The 26,898-nt window shown below is 35.2% G+C and overlaps 1 protein-coding gene and 2 pseudogenes across 3 annotated transcripts; 2 read left to right on the forward strand and 1 right to left on the reverse strand.

Moving 5' to 3' along the window:
• Positions 1–6,246: 6,246 nt before the first annotated feature.
• On the forward strand, positions 6,247–7,206 carry LOC306645705 (olfactory receptor 13F1; the record flags this gene model as incomplete). Its single annotated transcript, XM_079113708.1, has 1 exon — positions 6,247–7,206. The coding sequence occupies one exon, from the start codon at positions 6,247–6,249 to the stop codon at positions 7,204–7,206; it is 960 nt and encodes a 319-aa protein (XP_078969834.1).
• A 1,682-nt stretch (positions 7,207–8,888) lies between these two features.
• On the forward strand, positions 8,889–9,850 carry LOC306645559 (small ribosomal subunit protein mS31-like; annotated as a pseudogene). Its single transcript has 2 exons — positions 8,889–8,909; positions 9,024–9,850. The product of its transcript is annotated as a small ribosomal subunit protein mS31-like (transcript).
• A 731-nt stretch (positions 9,851–10,581) lies between these two features.
• On the reverse strand, positions 10,582–24,967 carry LOC306645560 (olfactory receptor 13C4-like; annotated as a pseudogene). The gene is made up of 2 exons: positions 24,107–24,967; positions 10,582–10,740 (listed from the first exon to the last, which is right to left on the reverse strand). The product of its transcript is annotated as an olfactory receptor 13C4-like (transcript).
• Between the last annotated feature and the right edge of the window lie 1,931 nt (positions 24,968–26,898).

The following is a 26,898-nucleotide window of genomic DNA, read 5'->3' on the forward strand; positions in this document are numbered from 1 at the left end:
TGGGGGTATGAAAGATGGTGGAATGAAACAAACATCATTACACACATGTATGATTACACAATTGGTATGAATCTACATTGTGCACAACCATAGAAATGAAAAGTTGTACCCAATTTGTGTCCAATGAATCAAAGTGCTGACTATAAAAATAAAAAAAAACAAATAAATAAATTTTAAAAACCAGAGATTTGACTCATTATATTAGCATGGGGTTTTCTACCCTTTATTCTCTGATTCTTGTTTTCTTTTGTTTATACCCTATTATTAACAAATATTCACATAAGTAATTAATATCTAAGAAAAGAATATATACATATATACATATGCAGAGATTCTATATGTGTTGCATAGAAAAGATGCTTAATTTTATATTTTATATAGGTATACACACAAAAATTATTTGTTCCAATGCAGTCCCTATGACTGTAAGAAAGATCCATTATATAATTTAGCAGATGCTTATACTAGTGAACATCAGAGTTCAGAGATGGCATAGTTGAAAAAAAGTTGAAGATAATCTGTTTCTATCTCCTCTAATTAAAAGAGAAATGACCACAAATACAGAAGTATGTCCAAGCTGGAAATGTTCTAGAAAGTCAGTTAAAACACTAAATGTTCTCCTTCTAATATCAAGAGCAAGGCAAGAGTATCCACCACCTCTGTGTAATATTATATTGAGAACTCTGCCTAATAAATAAGGCAAAAAAATAATTAAAAGGAAATTACAATTGGAAAGAAAAAAAGGAAATGTCATCATTCAAAGACCACCAGACTGTATGCAAACAACCAAAACAATTATGAAAACTCCCATGGAATCCACACAATAACAAATAAATTAATAAGAGAATTCACCAAGCTATCAGAACATGTCAGAACACATAAGTCAGCTGAAATTCTATTTACTAATACCAATTAGAAAATATTTATTTAAAATTACCCAAAGGACTTAAAATCAGCATACTACAGAGATACAGCCACATTAATGTTCATAGCTGCTCAATTCACTATAGCCAGATTGTGGAACCAACCTAGATGCCCTTCAGTTGATGAATGGATAAAGAAACTGTGGCATATATATACAATACAATGGAATATTACTCCACTATGAAGAATGATAAAATTAAGGCATTTGCAGGCAAATGGATGAAATTGGAGGATATCATGCTAAGTGAGATAAGCCAATCTCAAAAAACTAAAGGACGAATGATCTCGCTGATAAGTGGATGAGGACACTTGATAAGTGGTTAGGTTTAGGGTTAGGGATAAGGAGGGTGGTAAGAATGGAGGAAGGAAAGACTGTATAGAGGGAAAAGAGGGGTGGGAGGGGTGGGGGGAAGGGGAAAAAAATAACAGAATGAATCAAACAACATTGCCTTATGTAAATTTATGATTTTTAATTAAAATTAAAAAAAACAATAGCCAGATTGTGGAACCAAAAATAAATAAATAAATAAATAAAAATAAATAAAAATACTATTTGCAATAGAACTAAAAGCAAAAGAGAAATTGAACAGAATATGTACAAGGATTTTATACTGAAAACTACGGAACAGTGCAAACAAAATTTAAAGAAGTCCTGCAAAAAAGTCCTAAAGAAGTTAGAGGTAATTTGTTTATGGATTAAAAAACTCAATCTTATTAAAATATCAATTCTCCCCAAGTAATTTACAGATTAACATCTTCCCACTCAAAATCCAAGCAAAGGGTTTGGAGAAACTGACAACATAATTCTCAAATTGATAAGGAAATGGAAAGGATGTAAGATAACCAAAACAATCTTGAAAAAGAAGAATATTGTTGAAGGATTTATAATACTTCATCATAAAAAAGGATCAGGCTATTTTGGCATTCATATAAAGAAAGACAAATAGATAATTAGAACAGAATAAAGGAGTGCAGAAAGAAACTTAAACACACAAGGCCAATTGGGTTTTTAACACAGCACCTGGGCAATTCACTGGGGAAAGGAACATTTTTTTTTTTCAGCAACTGATGTTGGAACAACTATACATTCATCTCTTACGTTACATACAACTTTAAATTTGAAGTAGAACACAGACCTAAACATAAATGTTTAATCTATAGAACTTCTTATAAAGCAGTCAGAATATTTGTTTTACCTTGACAAAGACAAAATTTTCTTAGACAAGTCTTCCAAAACATCACCATTGAGAAAAAAAATTCACAATTTTTAATTTTTATAAAATTAAAGACTTTTACTCCTTTGTCATGATGTTTGATGCTAGCTCATATTTTTAGTAGATGTTCTTTATCATGCTGTAGAAATTTCCCCTAGGTTTTGAATTTTGTAAACACGTTTTTTGCTCCTGTGCATTTGTTGATATGGTTATGTGAATTTTTCACCTCTGTTCTCATAAAATGATATAAGTAATTGATGGATAGTCAAACAATGCACTGGTATTTCCTTACTGGGACAATGCTTACTTATTCATGCTAAAACAACCTTTTGACATTATGGCATATAGCATATGTAATTTGCTGATATTTTGCTGAAGATTGTTAAGTCTATATCTATGAGGAATATTATTTTGTTGTTGTTGTTGTTGTTGTTTTGTGGTGCTGGGGATTGAACCCAGGGCTCTGTGCTTGCAAGGCAAGCACTTTACCAACTGAGCTATCTCCCCAGCCCAAGGAATATTATTTCAAAATTTTCTTTTATCATAATATGCTTATCGGGTTTTGCTGATAACAAGTATGTTAGTCTCATAAACAAGGTTTGCCTTCCTGGTATGGAAATCTTTCCTCTGTTGACTGAGTTTGTATAAATGTCTCCAAAAGCCATAATATCATATTCATCATATTACATAGTTCACTGGCAATTCTGTCCAAGTCCAAATCTGATGTTTGCTCTGTAAAAGTTTTTAAGTATAAATTTGAGTTCTTTACTTGTTATGGAACTATTCAGATTTTCTATTTCTTGTTGGGTTAGCCTTGGTAAGTAGTACCTTGCAAGAAACAACCATCAAGTCCAGGTTGTTGAGGTTTTTGGAATAAGCTATCAATGATGGTCCCTATTATCTTTTAAATATTTGTAGGAAGTATAGGAATATCCCTGTTTTATTTCTAAAATCTTTAGTTTGTGCTTTTACCTTCTTGTTGACCAGTTAGCTAGAGGTTTATTAATTTTATAAATCTTTCCAAACTTTCAACTTTTGGCTTTGTTTATTTTTCTATTGCATTCTATTCTACTTCACTTATTTCTGTCCTTTATTCTTTTCTCCTGCTTATTTTGAGTTACTTTGCTCATTTTCTAATCCTAGCTTTTGAAATCTTATGCAATTTACTTAAAATCATCTTACTATGATCATTTAACACTGTTTTCTTCTTTCTGAACAGCACTTTGCATCTCAAAATTTTTGATAAGTAGCATTTTCATGTTCCTTCAGTTCAAAATGTATTTTAGTTTTACTTGCGATTTCATCTTTGACACATTGTTTAGTTAGGAATATATTACTTAATTCACAAACATTTTGGAATTTTCTAATTTTTATGCTAATGTTGACTTCAAATTTTGTGTTCAAAAAACATTCTCTTGTTTTCAGTGTTCTTAAACTTCTTTTACAATCAGAATACACTATATCCCAGGGAATGCTTCATACTCACTTGAAAAGCCTGTCTATACAGAAATTTTTCAGTAGTATTTTATAAAGTTCAGTTTAATCAATTTGTTTGATAAGCATTTTTCAATTTTCTAAACCACACTAAATTTCTGGCTACTTATTCTACCAGTTACTGAAAGTGGAAGTTAAAATATGTAAATGTGATCTTATAAATATATATATACATATATATTCCTTCTAGTTGTAAATTTATGCTATTTATTGCATAGACTTAATGTATTCTTGATGATTTCCCCTTCTTATCATTTATTTCTAGCAATGCTCCACTCCTTGATGTTAATTTACCTGTCGTTAATATAAACATTCCACCTTTTTTTCATTTAGTCATTGTCATATTTTAATCCATCTTTTACCTTCAACTTACCTATGTTTTAGTTAAGAGAGTATTTTTTAACAACAATATAAATATGGGTCTTCATTTTCAAACTAGTCTCTTGGTCTTTGTTTTTTGGTTTACTTATGTTTCATATAATTATTAATATATTTTTGCTTGTGTCTATATTCTTACTATCTTTGTCTCTTTGTGCCTTCTACTTATTATATGTTCTTAGGAGGAGGGGTGTTAGTTTTGATCTAAGCTATTGGACTACAAGATTTTGCAAGTTACAAGAACTCAGAAGTCTGAGAGTTTTCAGGAAACTCTGAGCACATGTGGGATAAGGAGAAAAAGAAATCAGGAATCATTTCTAGTTTATTGAAGCAAGTAGAAAACAGAATAGACAGAAAATCTAACACTTACATACTTACCATATATTAGGTACATTAGTTGATCTAAATAAAGTATCTGTATTCAACAACTCCCAACAACCCTAATAAAGAAATATTGTCATTGCCCTTTTATGAATAAGTAGAATCATAATGAGGATCACCAGTTTGCCCTAAATAACAAAAATGAAATAGTGGAATGGAAAGTGTTTGTTGCTCAAGTCTTTCCTGTAAACTGCACTGTCCTGGAGTTAAAGAAGTGAATCATGTGCATAATCCCAGGGCCTCGCAGATTAGATCCCTGGGGGACTGAGTTAAGATGAAGGGTCAAAGATGCATTCTGATTGAAAATATCAGATAGCAATGAGGGGATATGGGGTTGTGCTTTAAAAACTCTTGGCAATAGTTCAAATCCATAGTTTTCTCTGAGAATGAGGACATATTGAATAAGTGTATAAATAATTCAGTAATGACTGTGATTATAGTCTGCCACTTAAGAAGCAAGTTATTTAGTCATAAAATTGTACACTGATAAAATTGACAACTTGTTTTCCCAAAACCACTACACACTCTTAACCGTAAGTCCCTCACTTTGAGAACAGGCAAGTTGTAAATAGGGATTATAAAACTCAGAGAGAGCCTTCAGTGGAAATCTGAAAGGTCAAGATGCCTTAATATGAGGAAGTTAATTTCCTAAAGGAAAAGCATACATTAAAGTAGATGGAGTTGCATTTTCCATGAAGAACATCTACTCTCATAAATCTTGTTAAGCCAAGAGGAGCAATAGAAATTACTTAAACTCTCATTCCCCCATTTTTGCTGGGTTTCCTATCTAGTACAATTTGATCTCATTTATGTTGTGAAACTCTTCTTCAATCTGAAGGAGAAAAGGTCAGTGTTATTCATTCTCCTTAACTTTAACCAGCCTGATTGATTTCATAAGAGGATTGGAGAAGAATGAAATCAAGAGTGTTGACAGGAACATGTTTATTACTCCTTTGAATAACACCATAATCAGAACACACAAACTACTGAGTATAATTGGATCTATGGGACATCATCCCTGGAGTTTTGTAATACTCTACAAATGGAGGAGTAATTTTAATTTGTTGCATTATTTAGAAATTTCTCAAAAGAAAAAATAGCTTAAATGTCTTAAGGTACCAATGGCTGGTGCTTTGGAGGATGCTTCCACAATGTAGATTAAAAGATATATCTACCATGTGTCTCCCACCATGAGATCATATCACTATCTTCCTTGGTTTGAAGAGGAAAATCTGGACTTGTGTCTAAATGTCCAATGTCTTCAGTGAAATTTTGTCTGTGGAAATCTATTATCTTTTTTAATAACCTAATCTTCTAAGTCATTCTCCACACATCTCTTGGAGTGCAGAAGAATTGTGAACTTGGGAGGCAGAACTTTTTGTAAGTAAGGAGACTATAACCAAACTTGGGGAAGAAAATCAATTCAATATTTCAAAGGTAAATAAATGAAATAGCTGTAGATCAGTTACAAATGTGGTTTTGGAAAAATAAAGAAAGCAAAAGATTGATTCTTTTCTCCTTTCTTGTTAAGTAGTTAACCTTCCTTCTGCTCTCTCTTGATATTACCAAAAAACAAACAAAATAATGTTTTGCAGCAAAAAAAAAAAAATAATCTGGGTATGAGTCTGTTGATTCCCTGCTTCATTACAATAATGAAAAATTATTCTAATATGTGTTATAGTACTATAACCAACATAGAGAAGCATTTAAGCACAGATCACAGATTCATATAAAGAAAAAAATGCCAAAAAAATGTGAAGGGGGATCCTTCACTCTCTACGTAACAGGTTAACATGTGATATTAACCTCATAGGTTAACATGTGATGCATCTATAAATGAACATAATATAATAAAATGTTCCAGGAAAATTGGACATCTGTAACAGTTTTTTTCTTCCTGGGATTTTCCCACTACCCCAAAGTTGAAGTCATCATATCTGTGCTGTGTCTACTGATGTACCTGAGTACTGTGCTGGGCAATATAATTCTGATCTCCATCGCTATCCTGGATTCCCACCTGCACACCCCCATGTACTTCTTCCTCAGCAACCTCTCCTTTCTGGACATCTGGTACACCTCTTCTGCTCTTACCCCAATGCTTGCAAACTTTGTTTTAGGGAAAAACACCATCTCCTTCTCAGGATGTGCTTCTCAGATGTATTTCTCCCTTGCCATGGGCTCTACTGAATGTGTGCTCCTCTCCATGATGGCCTATGACCGGTATGTGGCCATTTGCAACCCCTTGAGATACCCTCTCATCATGAACAGGAGGGTCTGTGTGCAGATAGCAGCTGGTTCCTGGTTAACAGGCTGCCTCACTGCCCTGGTGGAAACAGTGCCTGTGCTACAGCTGTCTCTCTGTGGCAACAGCATCATCAATCATTTCACTTGTGAAATTCTGGCTATCTTGAAACTGGCTTGTGTGGATACTTCTGTGGTGCAGTTAATTATGCTGGTGATCAGTGTGCTTCTTCTTCCCATGCCAATGCTGCTCATCTGTATCTCTTATGCATTTATCCTCTCCAACATCCTGAGAATCAGCTCAGTGGATGGCCAAAGCAAAGCCTTTTCAACCTGTGCAGCCCACCTGACTGTGGTGGTTCTGTTCTATGGGACTGCTCTCTCCATGTACCTGAAGCCCTCGACGGTAAATTCACAGGAAATAGATAAGTTTATGGCTTTGATATATGCAGGATTAACGCCCATGTTGAATCCTATTATCTATAGTCTACGGAACAAAGAAGTAAAAGTGGCTGTGAAGAAATTGCTAATTAGGAATCCTTTTAGGAATATCTTCATTTCCACCCTCAAATAGTATTAGAAAGAGTACGTTTGTTTTTTTTCAATAGGATCTCACCACTATATCCTCTATTCTAATTTTCCATGTAAACAAAACTTTTTGTACTAATCACTTACACAGAATTAATTATATTTCTAGGAAAGTAGCATTTATTGAATATTAGTATAATATTAAACAGGCAATTGACTATTATTCATATTCGACTTACAGTTCAGCTATGGCATACCCATGAAAATAACTCATATAACAAGAATGTAAAATTTTGAGCTTGGTAATTTTTGAAATGATGTTTTCCTTAACAATTTGCCATTGTCTTAATTTATTTTAAATTAAGTAAATATATATGTGTGTGTATATATATATATATATATCATAAAATCACAACACCATCAATTTTGCAACTCTATATTTCAAAATGTTAAAATGAGAAAAAATATATTATTTTATATATTATAAGATATGAATGATTCTGTTTATCTGGGATGTGTATGTAGGGGATGAGTAAATATCAGTGAATATGCAACAATGTCATAACAAAACTGTGTATGATGATAGTCCTAAGGATAAGGTGCAGTAAAAGTAACAATCAGGACATCTTTAAGTATTATAGGTGCAGAGTCAGAATACTTTCATATTGTACTTTAATGTCTTAGTGAATTCAGCAACACACTGTCCCACAATGTTATTATTTTTGTTAAAGCATGCTGATCAATTAAAGCTGAGGAAGAAAAGATCTCTACCCTGTAGTGATTATATTGCAAAGGAAATGATTTATTAATGTAGATATGTATTGTAGAAAAATATTCACAATTAGGTGAACAAAATTATATTAATTATACTTTCATCATAATACAAATTGATATGCTTTTTTTTTTTTGTCTCCTATACTTTCACTGGAGCTGGGGGATAAGGAGGCCACTGTGTGTAGAGTACTTCTTCATCAGAGAAGCTTCCTTGGAGTTATGTGGGTGATGGCCTTATCCTATGGAAAGGGTACTTCATCTCCCTGAGTCTTAGGTTAGGAAAGGCAGTAATTAAGGGTAATCATCACACAAGGTCCCAGTCTAACTAAGCAAGGCAGAACTTGCAAGGAATAACTCAATGGTGGGTGAATGGACTGAGGAAGGAACCATGTGGGAAGAAAGGGTTTGAGTAGGAACTCTCCTGATGACCTTAACCCAAGTACCCTTAGCACAATGAGAAAAATTTCTTTCTCAGATGTCCAATGCCCAGTTCCATTAATTCAGAGTCTCTCCAAAGGTAAGGATTGTGAAGTTTATATTATGAATAAAAGATAACACAGCTATTTTTATTTTCATCCTTAAATACCTCACTATCAGAACAGTGATCACATGTGATACTTTTATTTGGTTGAAGAGGAAGCAGGAACGTTAAACCTATTACTCATCCAATCTCCACACCATTTCACCAATACACTAATTTCTCAAAATCCAAAACATTTGGCATACACAGATTCATAATATTTACTTATTTTTATAAAAAGAAAACCTGTAGTAAAAGTACTGAGGTGAGGTTAGCGTTTCTCTTTCTCTTCGCGCCTCACCCGCCTCTCTGTGGAAGTCCCGAGGCGTGGGCAGCTGCGATCCTGCTTCTTGCTACTCCTCCACTCCTAACTTTCAGGACAGAAAATAATATTCAAAGTTATTTTGGCACTAGTAGTGTGATCTATAGCAAGGATGAGCAGTGTGTTCCAAATGGTGTGACTTCCTAGAAGACTTCAGAGAACCAAGACAGAGTAAAGGAGAATACAAAAAAAAAAAAAAAAAAAAATACTTGTGAGACCTTATAAAGGACTTGAATGTTGAATTAAGCACAGCAAATGTACAAACAACAAAGACACCAGCAAAAAAAAAAAAAAAAAACTTAAAAGTTTGGAGACCACAATTGGTGGGCTTCAAAGACCTCAGGAGATGCTTCGAAGAAGGGAAATGAGTCCCTGAATCCTGAGTTGGTGGCAGCTACATCTGCTGTGGCAGATTCTCTCCCTTTTGATAAGCAGACAACCAAGACAGAGCTGCTCAGGCAGCTCCGTCAGCATGAAAAAGACTCAAGGGCACAGAAAAATAGAGAGAAACCTGGAATTCGTTTCAGTAACTTAATATCAGATATGAAAATTGCCAAATCTGCTACAGCTAGGGTTGTTACAAGACCAGAGCATCAGATTCAGTTTGAAGAAGGATCTGTTTATTCTCTCAGCCAGGAGAAGACAGCTGATCTTAAAAAAAAAAAAAAAAAGGAAAAACGCACTCAAGGGGAGGAGACTTAATATTTTTCACATTGAAACAGAGACATCACCTTCTCTTTGGGATGTGGAATTTGCTAAGCAACTAGCTATAGTAAATCAACAGCCCTGTCAGAATGGGTTTGAAGAGATGATCCAGTAGACAACAGAGGGCAAACTCTGGGAGTTCCCAATCAACAACGCAGCAGGTTTGATGATGATGGTTCAGAATTTCGTGAACATATATTTTTGAATAAACACCTGAAGGGTTTTCCAAAACCAGGACCAATTCACCATTTCATGTGGCTGGTGACTTTGTGGCCTTTCCAAAAACCATATCTGAGTGTTAAACAGAATGTCGAGCACATAGAGTGGTTTAGAAATTATTTTAAAGAGAAAAGGGACATTCTAAAATGAAATAACAATTTAATTAAGACAATGGAAATTTTTATTTCAGGCTGTTGAAGATTGATATTATAACTAAATAATTTTACTAGAAAAAAAATACTGAAGTGAAAATTTGAGGCAACACTATTTGTACAGAAAATAGGTAAAAATCTAGTTTGCCATTTTTAACTTGAAAAATTAATTCTACATACAACTACAGGGGAAATATTTTAAAGATTACTTAAATATTCTTAGTTATATAATGCAATAGATAATATAATAAATATAATGATCACTTTAGCAAGACTTCTATCAATGAAAAAAAAAACACTGCAGAGTGATCCTAGAAACTAGATTAGAAAAATGGGTGTGTGAGGGTTTAATCTGTTATCCATAGCTCTGTTCTTTAAAGTGTGAATCATGTTGATATATCATGGTATTGTTTCATGTTCAAAAAGAATCCTCTGCATATTGTAATGAGGTCAGCTTATTGGGGGATAAGTATAGAACCAGGAAGACTGAAAACCCACTGTAGTAATTCTGGAAAAAAGAAAGTGCCACCAAGAGTGATATTTATGAAAATGGTGAAAAATATTCATATTTTGGCTATGCTGAGAAGGCAGAAAATTTATAAAGGATTGAATCTGAGTATAAGAGAAAGAGAAACATCAAGGATAACCTCAAGGTTTTTTTTTTACCTAAAACGTGGGAAGGATGAAGTTATCACTCACTGTTAGAAGCAGCAACTGAAATATAGGTCTTTAACTGTCCTGTGACAGAGATGGTGCCTCTCTTGGGACTCTCCATGCAAAGGAGTAAATTTGAGACTTCCCAGGTACTATGGTGATGCCCCATTTAATAGGAGATTCTGTGCCAGCCATAGAGCCATTCAGTTCTTGGCCTTGAAGTTCAGATGCCAGCTGTTGGGGGTAGAAAGTTACGGGCACATATAGATATTCATAATCAGGCTGTTCATACTCATGACCTTGGTTCTGCTTATTTGAAGAAACTTTCTCACAATAAATCCTTTTGATGTTTATACCTATATAAAAAAAGTGCTGAGTTTGTTGTGTGTCACTACCCCCCTACCAAGAAGTCAACCACCGAGACCCAGCTTTTTCTCTATTTGTGTATCTGTTTGTCTTTTCTCCATCCCCTCACTGTCTGGTCTGGGAGCCTGAATTAACAGCCATTAACAGGTTGGCAACTCACTAAAAGAAGCAAGGCTGCAGATGAGGTGGATATGTAGGAAAATATCTTGTGTTTAAGAATATCATGTGTTTATTAAGTTCAAATTCTGTATTAAATGTGATAACTATGTACATGAATAAGTATGTCTTGTGTTTAGAGAAGCCAGGACTAGGGATATAAATTGGAAGGTGTCAGCATACAAATGGTATTTAAAATCAGGAAACTGGATAAGATGAACAAGGTGGCCTGTGTTGATAACAAAGAGAAGATTGGGTTCTCACTCATTACTGCAGATTCTCATGCGTCACTATGCAAGTGTGACATGAAAGTGTGCTGTTATGGTTTAGTTATGAGATGTCCCCCAAAAGCTTATGTGTGAGACAATGCAAGAATGTTCAGAGGTGAAATGACTAAGTTATGAGGCCTATAACCTGATATGGATTAATGGGGTGGTATCTGTAGGCAGGTAGAATGTAGCTGGATGAAGTAAGTCACTGGAGGCATGACTTTGGGGTTTATATTTCGTCCCTGGTCTCTCCCGGCTTCCTGGTTGCCATGCCCTGAGCTGCTTCCCTCCATCACACTCTTCTGCCATAATGGTCTGCCTCATCTTGGGCTCAGAACTATGGAGTCAGTCAACCAAGGACTAAATCTCTGAAAAACATGAGCCAAAATAAACTTTCCCTCCTCTACATTGTTCTTATCAAGTCTTTTGGTCACAGCAATACAAAGCTGACTAAAAAATGTGACCTCTCTGTTCTTTATGTCTAAATACAGAAACCAGCATCTTGCCATCACTAATACTGCTATGACCAGCATTCTATGTGTGATTTCTTTTTTCTTTTTGATTCCATCTTTGAACAAATTTTTAGGAGTATGTTTACATCAGCAAAGGCAATGAAAAATTTTATATTTCTCAATAGAGAAATTTTATGACTCTCAATATGTAACCCCAAATTGCTTTCTTCAGTGGTCATACCAATTTACTTTACATGACACATCTCTATTAAAATAGGTAATATATACTAAAAGAGCTTGCAATATTAATTTGACCCAAATCAATTTGTCTAAAACTAATTTCCTCACAACATACCTATAACTACAACTATTTTGTTTATTTGCTTCAATTCTTTCCCTCAGTGTGTCTCTTCATCTTTCCTGTTAAATTAGTTAGTCGGTATTCAGATACACTGGGGAACTGAAGAAGTGGGCTCACCTCCAGAACTTGGAAATACTCATATAATAGGAAGCAAAATGATAGCTAGACTGTAGTGAATCAAATATCTGAACTTAGAAGCCACCCTTTGTTTTCCTCTCAGAATTGTATATCAGCATCAGTGTGGAATATGTCAGCAGTAGTATTTTGAAAGGCTGAGTCATCGAAGTAGATTAATTCTGGTTAAAGATGAGGATTGACCATGAAAGTCAGTTTTTACTGTGAAGTGAAGAGAAAGATCATCAGGGATAGCAAAGTTAAAGTTCTAGAAATCAAATGACAATAAAGAATGTCCCTCCAAATCCAAAACTGGTGTCTGGGAACACTCATAACTTGGGTAAATCTACTACACTAGCTGAAAGAAATTGTTACTGTATGATACACAGCCAATTATCTCTTTCAGTTCAGTTTCCCTCAGTTCATCTTTTTATTGTCAACCTTAAGTTCCAGGGCCTTAATAAAGTTCCCTCTCACCTTAATGAAAATAAATTTTATGGGCCCTGTAAACCTTATGTCTGTCCTTGTCTTGATTGCTCAACTTGCATGTAAGATGTTTAAGAATAGATAATGGTATACTTTCTGAAAATATGAAAATTTTTCTATTAAATGTTTGTCCTCAAGCTATATGTTATTAATTTACTTTTAGGTCTATTTTAAAACATCCTTACTCTCTTATACTATATATGCCATGTCAGCTAAGTTATTTTATGAGTGATATATGTGAATAAATTTAAAAATCAAATCAGAATTGCATTAGATACTTTGTCTCTTCCCAGCCCCGGCTTCCTCTCTTGTGAAGGAGGGCTCAGATCTGATGAACCCCGTCACTTTTGTGTTCATCAAACTGATTACCACAGTAGGCAGCCTAAAAGAGAGCCAGCTCTTCATGAGACCACAGAGGACCTGTATAATATCAAATCAGGATCCTATTTCTGAGTGGGAGGTCAAGGATAGAACTTTCAGGCTTGCCAAGGCAGCATATCCCCTGAAGGAGGGAGCCAGAACATCCAATGCTATATGAACCATGATCTTTCTTCCTGGGACTTCTTCCATTTCCCTCTCAGCCAAGCAGAAAAGAAGATTGTCACAAGAGCAATGATCAAAATCAGACAGACATTTCAATTTGGTTCATGATAGACTAGCAGAAACACAGAAGAGGAGAGAAAAGGTAAAAAGAAGAGAACTCTACTCACTTCTCACAAGTGAATCCTCTTAATGACCTTAAATGCTAAGTATACATATGGTAATTTTACACACCATGAGGTTAAAATACAATAAAATTGATTTATTTCCTTAAGGTTTCGTGGCTAGAAAACCATACAGTTTAAAATTAATTCCCTTTTTTCTAATTACAAAGTTCATATTGACTTTAGTTCCTAAGTATTACTAAAACAAAATTAAACAAAAACAAGTAAACTCTGGGCCTGGTCACTTCACAGTCTTTTAAGAAAATCCGAGTCAGTCTTGATAAGAAAATCTCCCTGGATCATATTCCATAGTTAAAGTACAGTAAGTAGTCTATGAATTAATTGGAGAAGATTATAGATAGAACAAAATGCCAAAAAAAAAAAAAAAAAGTGAAGGGGAGAAAAAAAAAACATAATTGTGCACTATTTTAAGTTTGTTTTGACAGGGACCGTGATTGATAATTATACCTATTAATTCACTGGAGGCTATCAATAAACCTAAAAAGTAGGTATTATTAATCTCAATTTTTAGAGAAGCTGAAGTTCATAGATGAAGCAAATGGTCAATTCATATAACTAATCAACAGTGACTCTAGGATCCAAACCAGGTCTGTTTGATTCAAAAGTACATTTTTTCTACAACTTCTTTTTCTCAGTGCAGGAGTACCATACTCAAAGTTTAATTGTCTTATACCTGAAGAAAAATCTAGTAAGTTAGGAGAAAACATTATTATAATGCTCTAAGTTCCTAGTCCTTCATTCTCTAATCATGTAAACAGAAGGCAGAGGACTTTATAGGAGAAAGCAATCTTTGGAAGAATTGAACCCAGAAGGCTTGTGGCTATGATTAGACCTGTGTTGAATCTGGAAGGTAAAAATTATATGAGCATGGGATAAGGGGATGGAAAGAAGCTAAGTCCTAAGTTTTGTGTTTACAATAAGAATGGATTACTCAGATGATCATCTACCAGGTTCCATTCAGAGAGAAAGAGAAAAAAAAGAACAGATGGAGTCAAGGGCACTGAGGCATGAGGCATGGTATGACCACAAATAAAGAGAACACTGGACTTTCTAACTGAGCCTTCAGGTCCACCCATCTTGAGATGGAAGAAAGCAGCACAGGTTCCAAAGCTGCTGGAGAAGCTGCCTGCATGGCAGAAGGAGAAGCCAGGATGTACAGTGTCACAGACATAAGAGCAAAATCTCTAAGGATCATATCAGAAAGCCTTAAATGGAAATTTATTTTCCAGGTAATCAGAGGGGAAAATTCCTGAACTGGAAAACATCTACAAAAATCTGAAGAGAGAGAGCTCATTTGACATACTCTTGACCTTGTCAGTAAAGCAAGCTGTGAGGCGGGTCCTCTTTGTGTGAGAAATGTTAAGGAAAATGATGAGCATGATTTGGGACCAACAGCATGTGAAAATTCTCTAGAACCAAAAGTTTCTGCTCGCAGGCCCTCTTAGTGAACAGCACAGGAACACATGCATGTACACACACACGTGCGCACACACACACATACACACACGATGTACACATATACATTTCTACCTGTATTAATTTTCAACTTTATTTAATATTGAAAACACAGTGGTGTTTTCAATTTCAATAGTTTGGTAAACTATTGAGACAGATTTTATTCTAGCTCTGTGTCTTATATTTACATCTTTTCTCTGATAGTGAGAAAGTTGGTTTATGATCATCCCTAACATATTCCTATATTTTATTACTCCAAGTTTCCTGATATTATTACATATAGATGTGGCCACTCTCATATTCACAGCCCCACAAGGATGCCTGTTTCTCCCTGACTACACACGCAGGGCTTCTCCTCCATTTGGACACTTTCCTCACCCTGCTTAGGTTCTGACTTCCCACTCACTCTACTCAAAATTCCTTATATAATGCCAGGTCCCCTCCATGTGGATACTCCTAGTTACAGTGTTCTAAAGCTAGTATGAAGCAGCCTGCACATAAGGATGACCTCCTCACTCTGCTACCTCTGTTTCCCTGTGTCAAGATCACCCTTCATTATGGTCATCCTTCCCACCTTGCTCGAGTTCTGATGTCACATGTTATATTGACCACTCTGCATGGATGTTCTCATTCCACCTGGACTCTGACTCAACAAATATTTTGAATGTAAATTATGCACACTATTCCATATACGTTGAACTCAATGCAAGTTTTCCAACATTGATTCCACTTAATTTTGTGTGCAGATTTTTAATCTCACTGACATTAATTTATTTATATATCAAATAGGGAGAAAGATACCTACCTCCAAAGTTATTTGAGGATTAAACAAAATAACATGTTAAATCATCATTTCAGGATTACAGTATTTGGTAAATCAAAGATAACTCCACAAATGGTCAGACTTAATAATTTTCCTTTTGAAGTTGATAAAGATGAATAGGGAGGCATGTGTCATTGTTTCAGTAAATAATTAAGTACTAATAATTCTGCTATGTTTCGTGGGATGTAAACATCTGGGTTAGCCTGAAATACTAACTTTTACAAGACTACACTTAACATGAACGTGGTACTTTACAAGTTGCCTTATTTAATCCTCAAATAAATTTTGATACAGGTATTTTTCTGCTTATATAATAGATAAGAAAAATAATCTCAGTGAGTTTCAGAATTTGTGCACAAATAAAAATCTTGATTGATTTAATACATATGTATTATATATAATAAACATCTTCAAAATATTTGTTGATTAAGTGCTTATAACTTTAATGTTTACTATGCCCTGAAAAAAGAAACCTGATCAAATTGAGAAGAATCCCAATTCCATTTAGTCTTCTCACCTCTTGCTGTCTGCAACCTTATTTATAAAGAAACCAAATCATATTGGTTATTTATACTGAATGTAGATTACTTTTGGTAATAAGTTCTGCTTCAAATGAAACAATGTGATTTATCAAAGCACCATAACAAACACAGCAAATAACACTACAGTTCAGCTGATACATCCAATGGCTGAGGTAAAGCCGATCGCTGTCATCTATTTTCTCACCTTGGAAACTTTACGTATTTTTTTTCAGATTCAATCTTATTCTATGTTTAATCTTTTCATGTGAAGCTATTATTTTCTCTTCACTTCCACAGGATGACATAACAAATCTGATGGTCCCTGTTGTGAATAGCCAATTGTAGAACCATTCACAATTAGAAAAGGTAAAGATGGAGACATTTGCAGGAATGTCTAATGCTAACTTTGAAGAGAATTTGTGAGGGTCGTGATAATTTTTTTCTCTATTTTTTGCAAATTGATTTTAGTCCTATGTCCAAACATTTTAGTTGGCAAACTTAAATGATATGAAAACATTTGCCTCTTAACTTGCCGTGGATCTTCTACATTACTGTGGAGTCAACATTTTAATAATACCACTCCTAGGACACAAGGGCTCTCAAAGTGTTGGTTGACTTCATATTAAGTTGAGAAGTGAGGAAATGTTCATTGATATTATTTTGGCATCTAGTAAGTGGAAAATTTGATTGCATGGATGGTCACCTTTTCTGCTTCAAAACCTATTTGGTTCAAACTAGTTTGTGTGTGGTGTCACAAATCTGAGTTGTCACATTCCAAATTTCCCCTGGGTATCCAGACTCAAGCTGCACATTGTGGGACATTGGCCTGTAATCTCAGCTTTGCTTGCTTCCTCTCCTACCAGGTTTTGTTGGGAGCACTTCCTTAATAATTGTTTTCTATCAAAATTTTCCTTGGGGAACTCAACCTAAGAAAAGTTTTTAAATTTACTTGATCAAAAAATCAACTCAAAATGGATGAAAGATTTAGGAATTTAGAGACCATGCAACAAATAGAAGACAAAGTAGGCCCAAATCTTCATCATGTTGGTTTAGGATCAGACATCCTTAACAAGACTCCCAAAGCACAAGAAATCAAAGCAAGAATCAATAAATGGGATGGATTCAAGCTAAAAAGCTTTTTATAGCAAAGGATACAATCAATAATGTGAAAAGAGAGCCTACAGAGTGGGATAAAATCTTTCCCACATGCACTTATCTCCAAAATTTATAAAGAACTTACAAAACTTTACACCCAAAATACAAAGAACCCAATCAATAAATGGGCCAAGGAACTGGACAGACACTTTACAGAAGAAGACACACAGACAATTAATAAATATATGAAAAAGTGTTCAACATCTGTAGTAATTAGAGAAATGCAAATTAAAACAACTCTAAGATTTCATCTCACTCCAATTAGAATGGCTATTATCAAGAACACAAACAATAATAGATGTTGGCATGGATGTGGGGGAAAAGGCACACTTGTACATTGCTGGTTGAGTTGCAAATTGGTGCAGTCACTCTGGAAAACAGTATGGAGAATCCTCAGAAAACTTGGAATGGACCCACCATTTGAACCAGCTATCCCACTCCTCGGTTTATACCCAAAGGACTTAAAATTAGCATACTATAATAACACAGTCACATCAGTGTTTATAGCAGCTCAAATCACAATAGCTAGATTGTGGAACCAACCTAGATGCCCTTCAACAGATGAATGAATAAAGAAACTGTGGAGTGTATATACAATGGAATATTATTCAGCCATAAAGAATAACAATGTTTTGGCATTTGCAGATGAATGGATGGAATTGGAGAATATCATGTTAAGTGAAATAAGCCAATCCCAAAAAACCAAAGGTCAAATGTTTTCCCTGATAAGTGGATGATGGTCTATGATGGGGTTGGGAGATAGGGGGGTGAGAGAAGAATGAAGGAACTTTAGATCACATAGAGGGAAATTAGAGGGAGAAGGGGTATAAAAAATGGTGGAATGAGACAGACATCATTACCATATATACATGTATGATTACACGAATTGTATGAATCTACATTGTGCACAACCATAGAAACAAAAAGACATGCTCCATTTGTGTACAATGAACCAAACACAGTCTGTAAAAATTTAAAAAAAATTTTAATTAAAAAAACTCACCTAGAACACTTGCTAAAATTTCCTGTAATTTCCTGTGGTAGAGAATGCCTAAAATATTTTAAAAGAATAAAGAGGAGGAGCAAAGAGGGAGAGGAGATATGTGTAGAGGAGCCAAATAACAACAATAAGTAATGTGACAACTTTGTACATATTCCTGGCCATTTCAAACCAATTCCTGGCCATTTCAAGAACTAGTAAATCTTAAAGTGTTTAGAATTTGTGATTGCCAAAAGCTTAAAATCTCAAGAAATTGCAAACCCAAGATCAGATGAAATAGCACTCAGCAGAGATTAAAAGTGGCTGAGTGAGCTAAACAATGTTATAAATTTGCCTTTATTTCCACCCTCATTACTGTATAGGTATGTGGGATTACGGCATATCAGAAAATCATTGTTATCATATGCCCTTCCTGGCCCCGTTCTTTAGATCTTTCAAATTCTGGCTCTGTTTTATTCCTGGAATTATAGGCATCAGTTTATTTTTCAAGAAAGAAAATTTTTAATGAATTCAGAGTAGCCTAAGTACATTTTGCTGATTTTCAGCAACATGAATGTAATATTTTGGATAGTGGTTTTCCCTGCTTTGTTATCCTGCAGGTCTAAATCTTTGGATTCATAGCTTATATAAAATCTGAGAAATGTTCAGTCATTTATTGCTTCAAACACTTTGTTGGTTCTCCCTCTCTTTGTTTCCATCTGGGACTTCAAATACAGAGTGTTGCCTTGTCTGGAAGCGTCCACAGCTCTTTGAGTTTCTATTCATTTTATATTCAGTCTTTCTGTATCTGTGGTTCATATAGGATTTTTTTTTTTTTTTTTTTTTTTAGTAGTTCTAGGGATGGAACTCCTGTGACAGGCCAGCACTCCACAGCTGAGATACTCCTAGCCCATTTGCAGAATACTTTCTTTTACCATGTCTTTTTTCTCACCAATCATTCTTCTACAGTTTCTACCCTGCTGTTAACCCCATCTAGTTAACATTTGATATTCTGAAAATGTAAAATTAAAAGTTCATATACTGAATCTTTTACCTCTAGAATAATAGTGTTTTCCCCATTTTCCTCTCACCTTATATTCCTATTTCCCTTTAAATAATTCAACAGACTTATTGTATTCATTACAGCTCATTTAAATTCTTTGTCCTCTAATCCCAGTTCTCAGTCTGCCATTTCTCAGTCGTTTTCTATTAACCAGGTTCAATTACTTAGCTTCTTTGCATACCTTGAAATTTTTCTATTGGATTCCAGATATTATAAAATTTACTTTGCTGAGTGCTGGATTTTGTTGAGCTTTTTAAAGAGAATGTTGGAATGGTGCACTTTGTTTAAGCAGGCAGTTAAACTCCTTGCAGATGAGTTTCATTCGTTCTAGACTTTTAAAAAGAATTTCAAGACAAATCTAAAATAGCAGCTAATTAAGAATACTTTAACCCCACAACTAAGATGGGACCCATATGGTTCACTACTAAATAAGCCATACCCAGAAAACAAGGTCTCTAACCTTAGGGAGGAAATCACTTAAGTCTAGGTAATTTCTTGGTTGATACTTCCTGGTGATTTTCATTTCTTTAGTATTCACTTTTGCCCTGCAAATGTATCACTGTTGGAAATGGAAGGTACAAATATCAAAGGTGGAAATAGAAAGTGGAAATTTTAGTATTTGAATGCATTGGAATGAACTCTTAGTTTTATTTAAATATAGATATATACACACACACACACATATATATATATATGGAAGACACTAAACTAGGTTGCACATGTAATCCCATTAGCTTGGAAGCCTGAGGCAGGAGCATCACACATTCAAGGCCATTCTCACCAATTTAGCAAGGCTCTTAGCAACTTAGGGAGACCCATTTAAAAAATTTTTAGAAGAGTTGGGAATGTGGCTTAATAGTAAAGCATCTCTAGGTTCAATCCTCAGCATGCACACACACACACACACACACACACACACACACACACACACACATTTCATAACTATAAGTACTGAGAAAACCTAAAAAAAGTGACAGTATGGAAACAATTGAGATTTGATTTCTAAAATATACACTCCATTTAAAAAGCAGGGCTCTTACAGAAGTGACAGCTTCCAAGAACTAAGACAGGAAAGCACAAGATTAGCTTAAAACATCTTGTTTTGCCAAAAATAAATAAATAAATAAATGTAAGGAAGTGCTCAAAGAATTGTGGGTACATTCCAAAGGACATGGGAGATAGCTTGAAAGTGTGGCATTGGAAAAAATTAAGACAATTTGAACATGAAATTAATAGTAATAATAATGGAATATAAACAAATAAGAAATTATGTGTCCGAATGGATTTAAACAAAGAAATCAATGATAAATAAGTAAATTAGTCATATATTTGTAAACCACTCCTTAGAGTTTAATAACAACACATAAATGTTGGAAAAATGATGGAATTAGAAAATCACCAGGTAACAAACATGATAGTAAGAATTGATTCAGGAAACAATAACCAATTCATGTTAAATGTAGGGGTATGCAGGTGTCAAGGAATAAGATATTCATATAATAGCTATGTATTTTTCTTATAAGGTACTTATCAAAGTTTAGTTTTTCTTAATTTTTAAAACAAAAGGGGAAAATAGTGATTTTACACAGATTAAATCTGAGAGTCATCATCACAAGCAGTCAATGATAATATTTTCAGTAATGAGTCAAATCAATCTGATGTGTTTTCAAATATAAGTTACTGTGAACGAAAAATATTTCTGTGTCACTCTGGACAACAATTATATAAGGAATATTATAGTGAGGAAACAAAACCCAATCAGAAGGAAATACTACAGAGACAACAGACCTGTAAATATGTTTAGGTCATCAAAAACAAAAGCTAAGAACATGGGCTGGGGATATAGCTCAGTTGGTAGAGTGCCTGTCTTGCAAGCACAAGGCCCTGGGTTCAATCCCCAGCACCACAAAAAAAAAAAAAAAAAAAAAGCTAAGAACTATTACAAATTAAAGGAAACTAAATAGATGTACCTCTCAATGCAGCACTCTATTCTGAATTGTATAGTCAACCTAGAAAAAAACTGATTTGCTTACAAAGAGTCTGTTTTGGAGATTGGTGAACTTGAGTAAGGTTGATCAGTGGCCAATTTTTTTTTTTTTCTGTAATGGAACCAATTGTAAACATTTCAGCTCTGCATTCCATGTGCTTCTGTCATAGCTACTAAACTCAGTTAAAAGCAGCCACAGATAATGAGCAAATAAATGAGTACACAATGGTCTAGAACTTTATTTCTGACTGCAGAGAGGGAGAATAAAAAATGTAGGCTTACCAAGGGATGGGTCAAGTAAGGGCATAAATGTAAAGGGATGCTATTAGGCAGGGATCTCCAGAGAAGATATGTATATACGTAGAGAGAGAGCAAGAGAAAGATTCACTTCAAGGAACTGGTTCATGTCAGGGCTGGTAAGTCTGAAATCAACAAAGAAGGTTTGCAGGCGAGACGTTCCAGCAACAGTTAAGAATGCAGTGTTGTCTGAAGATAGTTTAGAAGTAGAATTCTTCTCTTTTCTCAGCCTTTTCTCAGAATGTCATCTACCGATTAGATGAGCACCACCTGCATTAGGGAGGCTAATGTCTACTAATTTATAGGTTAATCACATTTAAAAACCACCTACACAGCAGAACCTAGACAACTGTTTGACCAGACAACTGGGAATCAGACCCTCACAGAGTGAACATGTTAAAATTAACAATCCAAGGTGGCAAGAGGGAGAGCTCCTTGGTAGCAATGGAAAAGACATGTATTTTGATGATGGTAGTAGAAACAAGAATCTGAACATAGGAAAAAATTGCATAGAACCACACTTAAAAGTGGTAAAACTGAAAAAGTTCTATAATCTAATTAATAGTATTGAACCAATGAAAGTTTTATAGTTTTGATATTTACTATCATAACATAAAAAGTCAGAATTGGAGGAAGCTGTATAAAACAATACACAATACTCTATAGTACATGCTATTTTGCAATTTTCTATGATTCTAGAATTATCTATAAAAAGAATTTTTTAACTTTATGTACATGCAAATTTGATATTCATGAAGCAATAGTATTTTTAAAATTTCTTCAACAGTTTAAAAATATAAACATCATTCTTAGCTTACGGGCCCACACAGAAACAAGCGGTATGCCCAGTTTTGCCCAGGGCCATTGTTTGCTGACCACAAAATTGGATAATAGTTGTGTTATTCTCTGTGTTAGTAATTATATTCTGATTATGATAAGGCAATGTTTTTGATTGATTCTAGGAAATACTGAGTGAAATATTCAGGCAAACTCAAAACTGTCTGGTTATTTTCAATCCTCAAAGACACCTTCCAGATCTCTTCTAGACCAGCTTCTCTGCTAGTAAAGAGCTTACAGGGAGACAGCTCAGCAAGCTTCCATTCATGGAGCCAGATGTCAATCTCTCTTCCTTTGCAGGCACTCAAACCTCAAATAGGCTCTTTTGCAGAACCTCCTTATTTCAGATGAATTAGAACAAACTCTGTTCCCAGTTTTCCACAGAAACCATGGTTGATGCTTTCCTTATATAGATATGTCAGAAAAGACTCAATGAGAAAGATGTCAGACTCTAATAATTGGGCTTGACAGAAGTAAGAGGTCATAGGAAGGTCCTTCATATTCAAATCAGAATATTTACTTCAAGTCCTAAATTCTGATTCTATGGAAAAGTCTACCTCAACATCCTGTATAAAGGGAACCACTATGAATTGGCACTACAATGGGCATTTTGTACAATTTACTGTCTTGACAATAATACTGGAGCAGGGTTTATTTATTCCCTTTTTCTTAAAAGTGTTTTTAAAGTCGTAGATGGACATAACACCTTTATTTATTTATTTTCATGCAGTGCTAAGGCTCAAACCCAGTGCCTCACATGTGCTAGGTGAGCACTCTACCACTGAGCTACATCCCCAGCCCTTATTTACTCCCTTTTTGAAAATAAGGAAACTACAGTTTAGAAAGGATGAATAACCTGCCCAATACTATTTAAGCAGTTTGTGACTTAATAGAATTTAAACTTCTACCATCTGTTTTCAAAGTCTATGTGTAATATTTTCCTCTCTGTTGCCACAAATACACCAGAAACACTCATTCCAGCTATCACAAGGGATGATTCCAAAGGAATTCATTGTCTTTGAGAGAGATGAATCAGAACCTCTTAAAATCTTGCTTTATAGGAACTTCTGTTCTCAGGGATTATAGTTGAGCAGGACCAGTGAAGGCAAAGAATGAAAATATTCCTCCAAAATTTTGCTTTTCCTAAATAAGGTCCTCTATGGTTACCCAATGATGTCATTTGGTCTATTTTTTTTTTAATTTATATTTAACAACAAATAAGAAAAATATATATTGAATGTGTACAACATGGTGTTTTGATTTTTACATATTATGAAATCTCTAGATCAAGCTAATTACAGATGAAAAACCTACATTTCTCATTATTATTATTGCTTAAGTGTTTTTTGACATAGCAAATATGTCATAGTGGCTTTCACATCTTTATTTCTGTAGCTATACTTCAGCATAGGGGTCACTAAGTCATAAAACACAGAAATAAGCCCCTCTATAACTTGTAAACTATCCTTTTTTTTCTTTTCTTTTCTTTTCTTTTTTTTGGTGCTGGGGATTGAACCCAGGGCCTTGTGCTTGCAAGGCAAGCACTCTACCAACTAAGCTATCTCTCCTGTCCTGTAGACTCTCTTTTCTAAGGAAGACTTGGGACTTGGGTTTTGCATATATGATGAAGATACTACCATAGAATATGATCACCATGATCTGATGAACTGAGCAAGTGGAAAAAGTCTTGCATCTCCCTGTGCCTAAGTTCATTCTCAGGATTATATAGGGAAGAACACATAAGACAAGCAAATGGTCAGCAGTGGAAGAACCCTGAAGGCCATATTTGACACAAGGGTAACAATGTAGAGTAACAATGTTGAGAGATGTATCAGCACAAGCCAGCTTGAGGACAGCTAAAATCTCACATAAGAAATGGTTGAAAATGTTCTTCCCACAGAAAGGCAGTTGCATGGCAAGAGATGTTTGCACAACTGAATTGGTTCCACCAGACAGCCATGATACAGAGGCCATCAGTGCACACACCCCCTTGCTCATGATGATGGGGTACCTCAGAGGGTTACAGATGGCCACATAGCGATCAAAAGCCATCATGCCAAGAAGTAAACATTCTGTTGATCCCATTGCAAATCCAAAGAACATCTGCATTGTACATCCAGAGAAGGAATTTATTTTATTTGATATTAAGCTGACCAAAGTTGAAGGAACAGAAGAAGATGTGTAGCAGATATCCAGGAAGGAGAGGTTGCTCAGGAAGAAGTTCATGGGAGTGTGAAGCTGGGAATCAAAGATGCTTGCTATGATCAGAACACCATTGTCAGTTAAAATCGCTAGGTACGTAATGAGAATCAGAACAAAAAAAAAAAAAAAAAAAAAAATGGGCTCTAGTTTGGGATGACCAGAGAGTCCCAGAAGAATGAATTCTCTCACAAATGTCTGGTTTATCTTATCCATGTCCCAGCTTTCGGGATATCAAAGGAATAGCCAAAACAAAATATTTTCAGGGTCAAGCAACAAATATGACAAATGTCTTATAGAATCGTTTCTCTAGGGTGATAGAAGGTGTCCAAGCTCTCATTCTGCCATCTTCAACAGTGTTTATGCCAAAAATGTGAGACCAAGATATTGAGAGTTTCTCTGCCAGGTTTCTAATATATGAAGATTTCTCTAGAATCATAAACAAATTTAGAAGCAACTTTCCTTATTATTGGGTAAACTCCCAGTTGACTCTTTTATTTATTTATTTGTTTTTTAATTAAAATCTTTTTTATTTTTACAGACTACATTTTGATTCATTGTACTCAAATGGGGTACAAATTTCCATTTCTATAGCTGTACAAAATGTAGATTCATACCATTCCATAATCATACATATACATAGGATAATACTGTCTGTTTCATTCTACTATCTTTCTGTCCTTCACTCCTTCCACCCCATTTTTCTCTACACCATCCAAAGTTCCTTCATTCTTCTCTTCTCCCTGCCACCTCCCTTTGTTTTATATTGTCACGCACGTATCAGAGAAAATATTCGGCCTTTGGGTTTTTGGGCTTGGCCTATTTCACTTAGCATGATATTTTCCAACTTCATTCATTTACCAGCAAATAACATAATTTTATTCTTCTTTATGGCAGAGTAATATTCCATTGTGTATATATACCACAGTTTCTTTATCCATTCATCAACTGAAGGGCATCTAGGTTGGTTCCACAATCTAGCTATTGTGACTTGAGTTGCTATGAACATTGATGTGGCTGCATCACTGTAGTATGCTGATTTTAAGTCCTTTGGTTGTAAACCAACGAGTGGGATAGCTGGTTCAAAAGGTGGGTCCATTCCAAATTTTCTGAGGAATCTCCACACTGCTTTCCAGAGTGGCTGCACCAACTTGCAACTCCACCAGCAATGCATGAGTGTGCCATTTTCCCCACATTCACGCCAACATCTATTATTGTTTCTGTTCTTGATCATAGCCATTCCAAATGGAGTCAGATGAAATCTTAGGGTGGTTTTAATTTGCATTTCACCACTTCTATTCAACATCATCCTTGAAATACTAGAAAGAGCAATTAGACAGACTAAAGAAATTAAAGGGATGTGAATAGGAAAACAGGAACTCAAGCTGTCACTATTTGCTGATGACATGATTTTCTAGAGGATCCAAAAAACTCCACCAGAAAACTTCTAGACCTCATAAATGAATTCAGCAAAATAGCAGGATATAAAATCAACACACATAAATCTAAAGCATTTTTATACATAAGCGCTGAAACATCTGAAAGGGAAATGAGGAGAACAACTCTGTTCACAATAGCCTCAAAAAAAACAATAGTTGGGCCCGCTGCCAGCTCTGGCCCGCCTGCAGGTTGCTTCAGTGACCAGCACAGTGTGCCAGGGACTTCCCCAAGCAGCCCAGCTCCCTCCGGCGGGAAGCGCCTCTCTAGGCTAACTTCTCGGGGCAAACCGCCCAGTGAGAGCCTCTACACAGAGCCAGCCACAAGTCCCCAAGCCAGTGGAGACCTCTGACCTGCAACCAGCCTCTGGGACCAGGGCTGGGCAGCAAGAGACCTCTCCAGGTCTCTCTCCCTGGAACCAGTAGCGGGCTAGGAGCAGCATTCTTCGGAAGCACTACATTATCAAGTTAATCCAAGACTTCTGGCTACTGAAGGCTGGTAGGTGATACACTGGAAATCTACAGGGACACTATAAGACAATAGAGGAAATCTACAATATCACAGAGTCCCACTGACATCTGAACAATATGAGAAAACAAGGGAAGAAAATGTCCCAAACAAACCTAGATACTATATCAATAAAACCCAATGAGAGCACAGCAGAAGAAATGTCCAAAAGGGAGTTCAGAATGTACATAATTAAAACAATC

Source organism: Sciurus vulgaris (assembly GCF_902686455.1).
Source record: "Sciurus vulgaris genome assembly, chromosome: 15".
Classification (NCBI taxonomy): domain Eukaryota; kingdom Metazoa; phylum Chordata; class Mammalia; order Rodentia; family Sciuridae; genus Sciurus; species Sciurus vulgaris.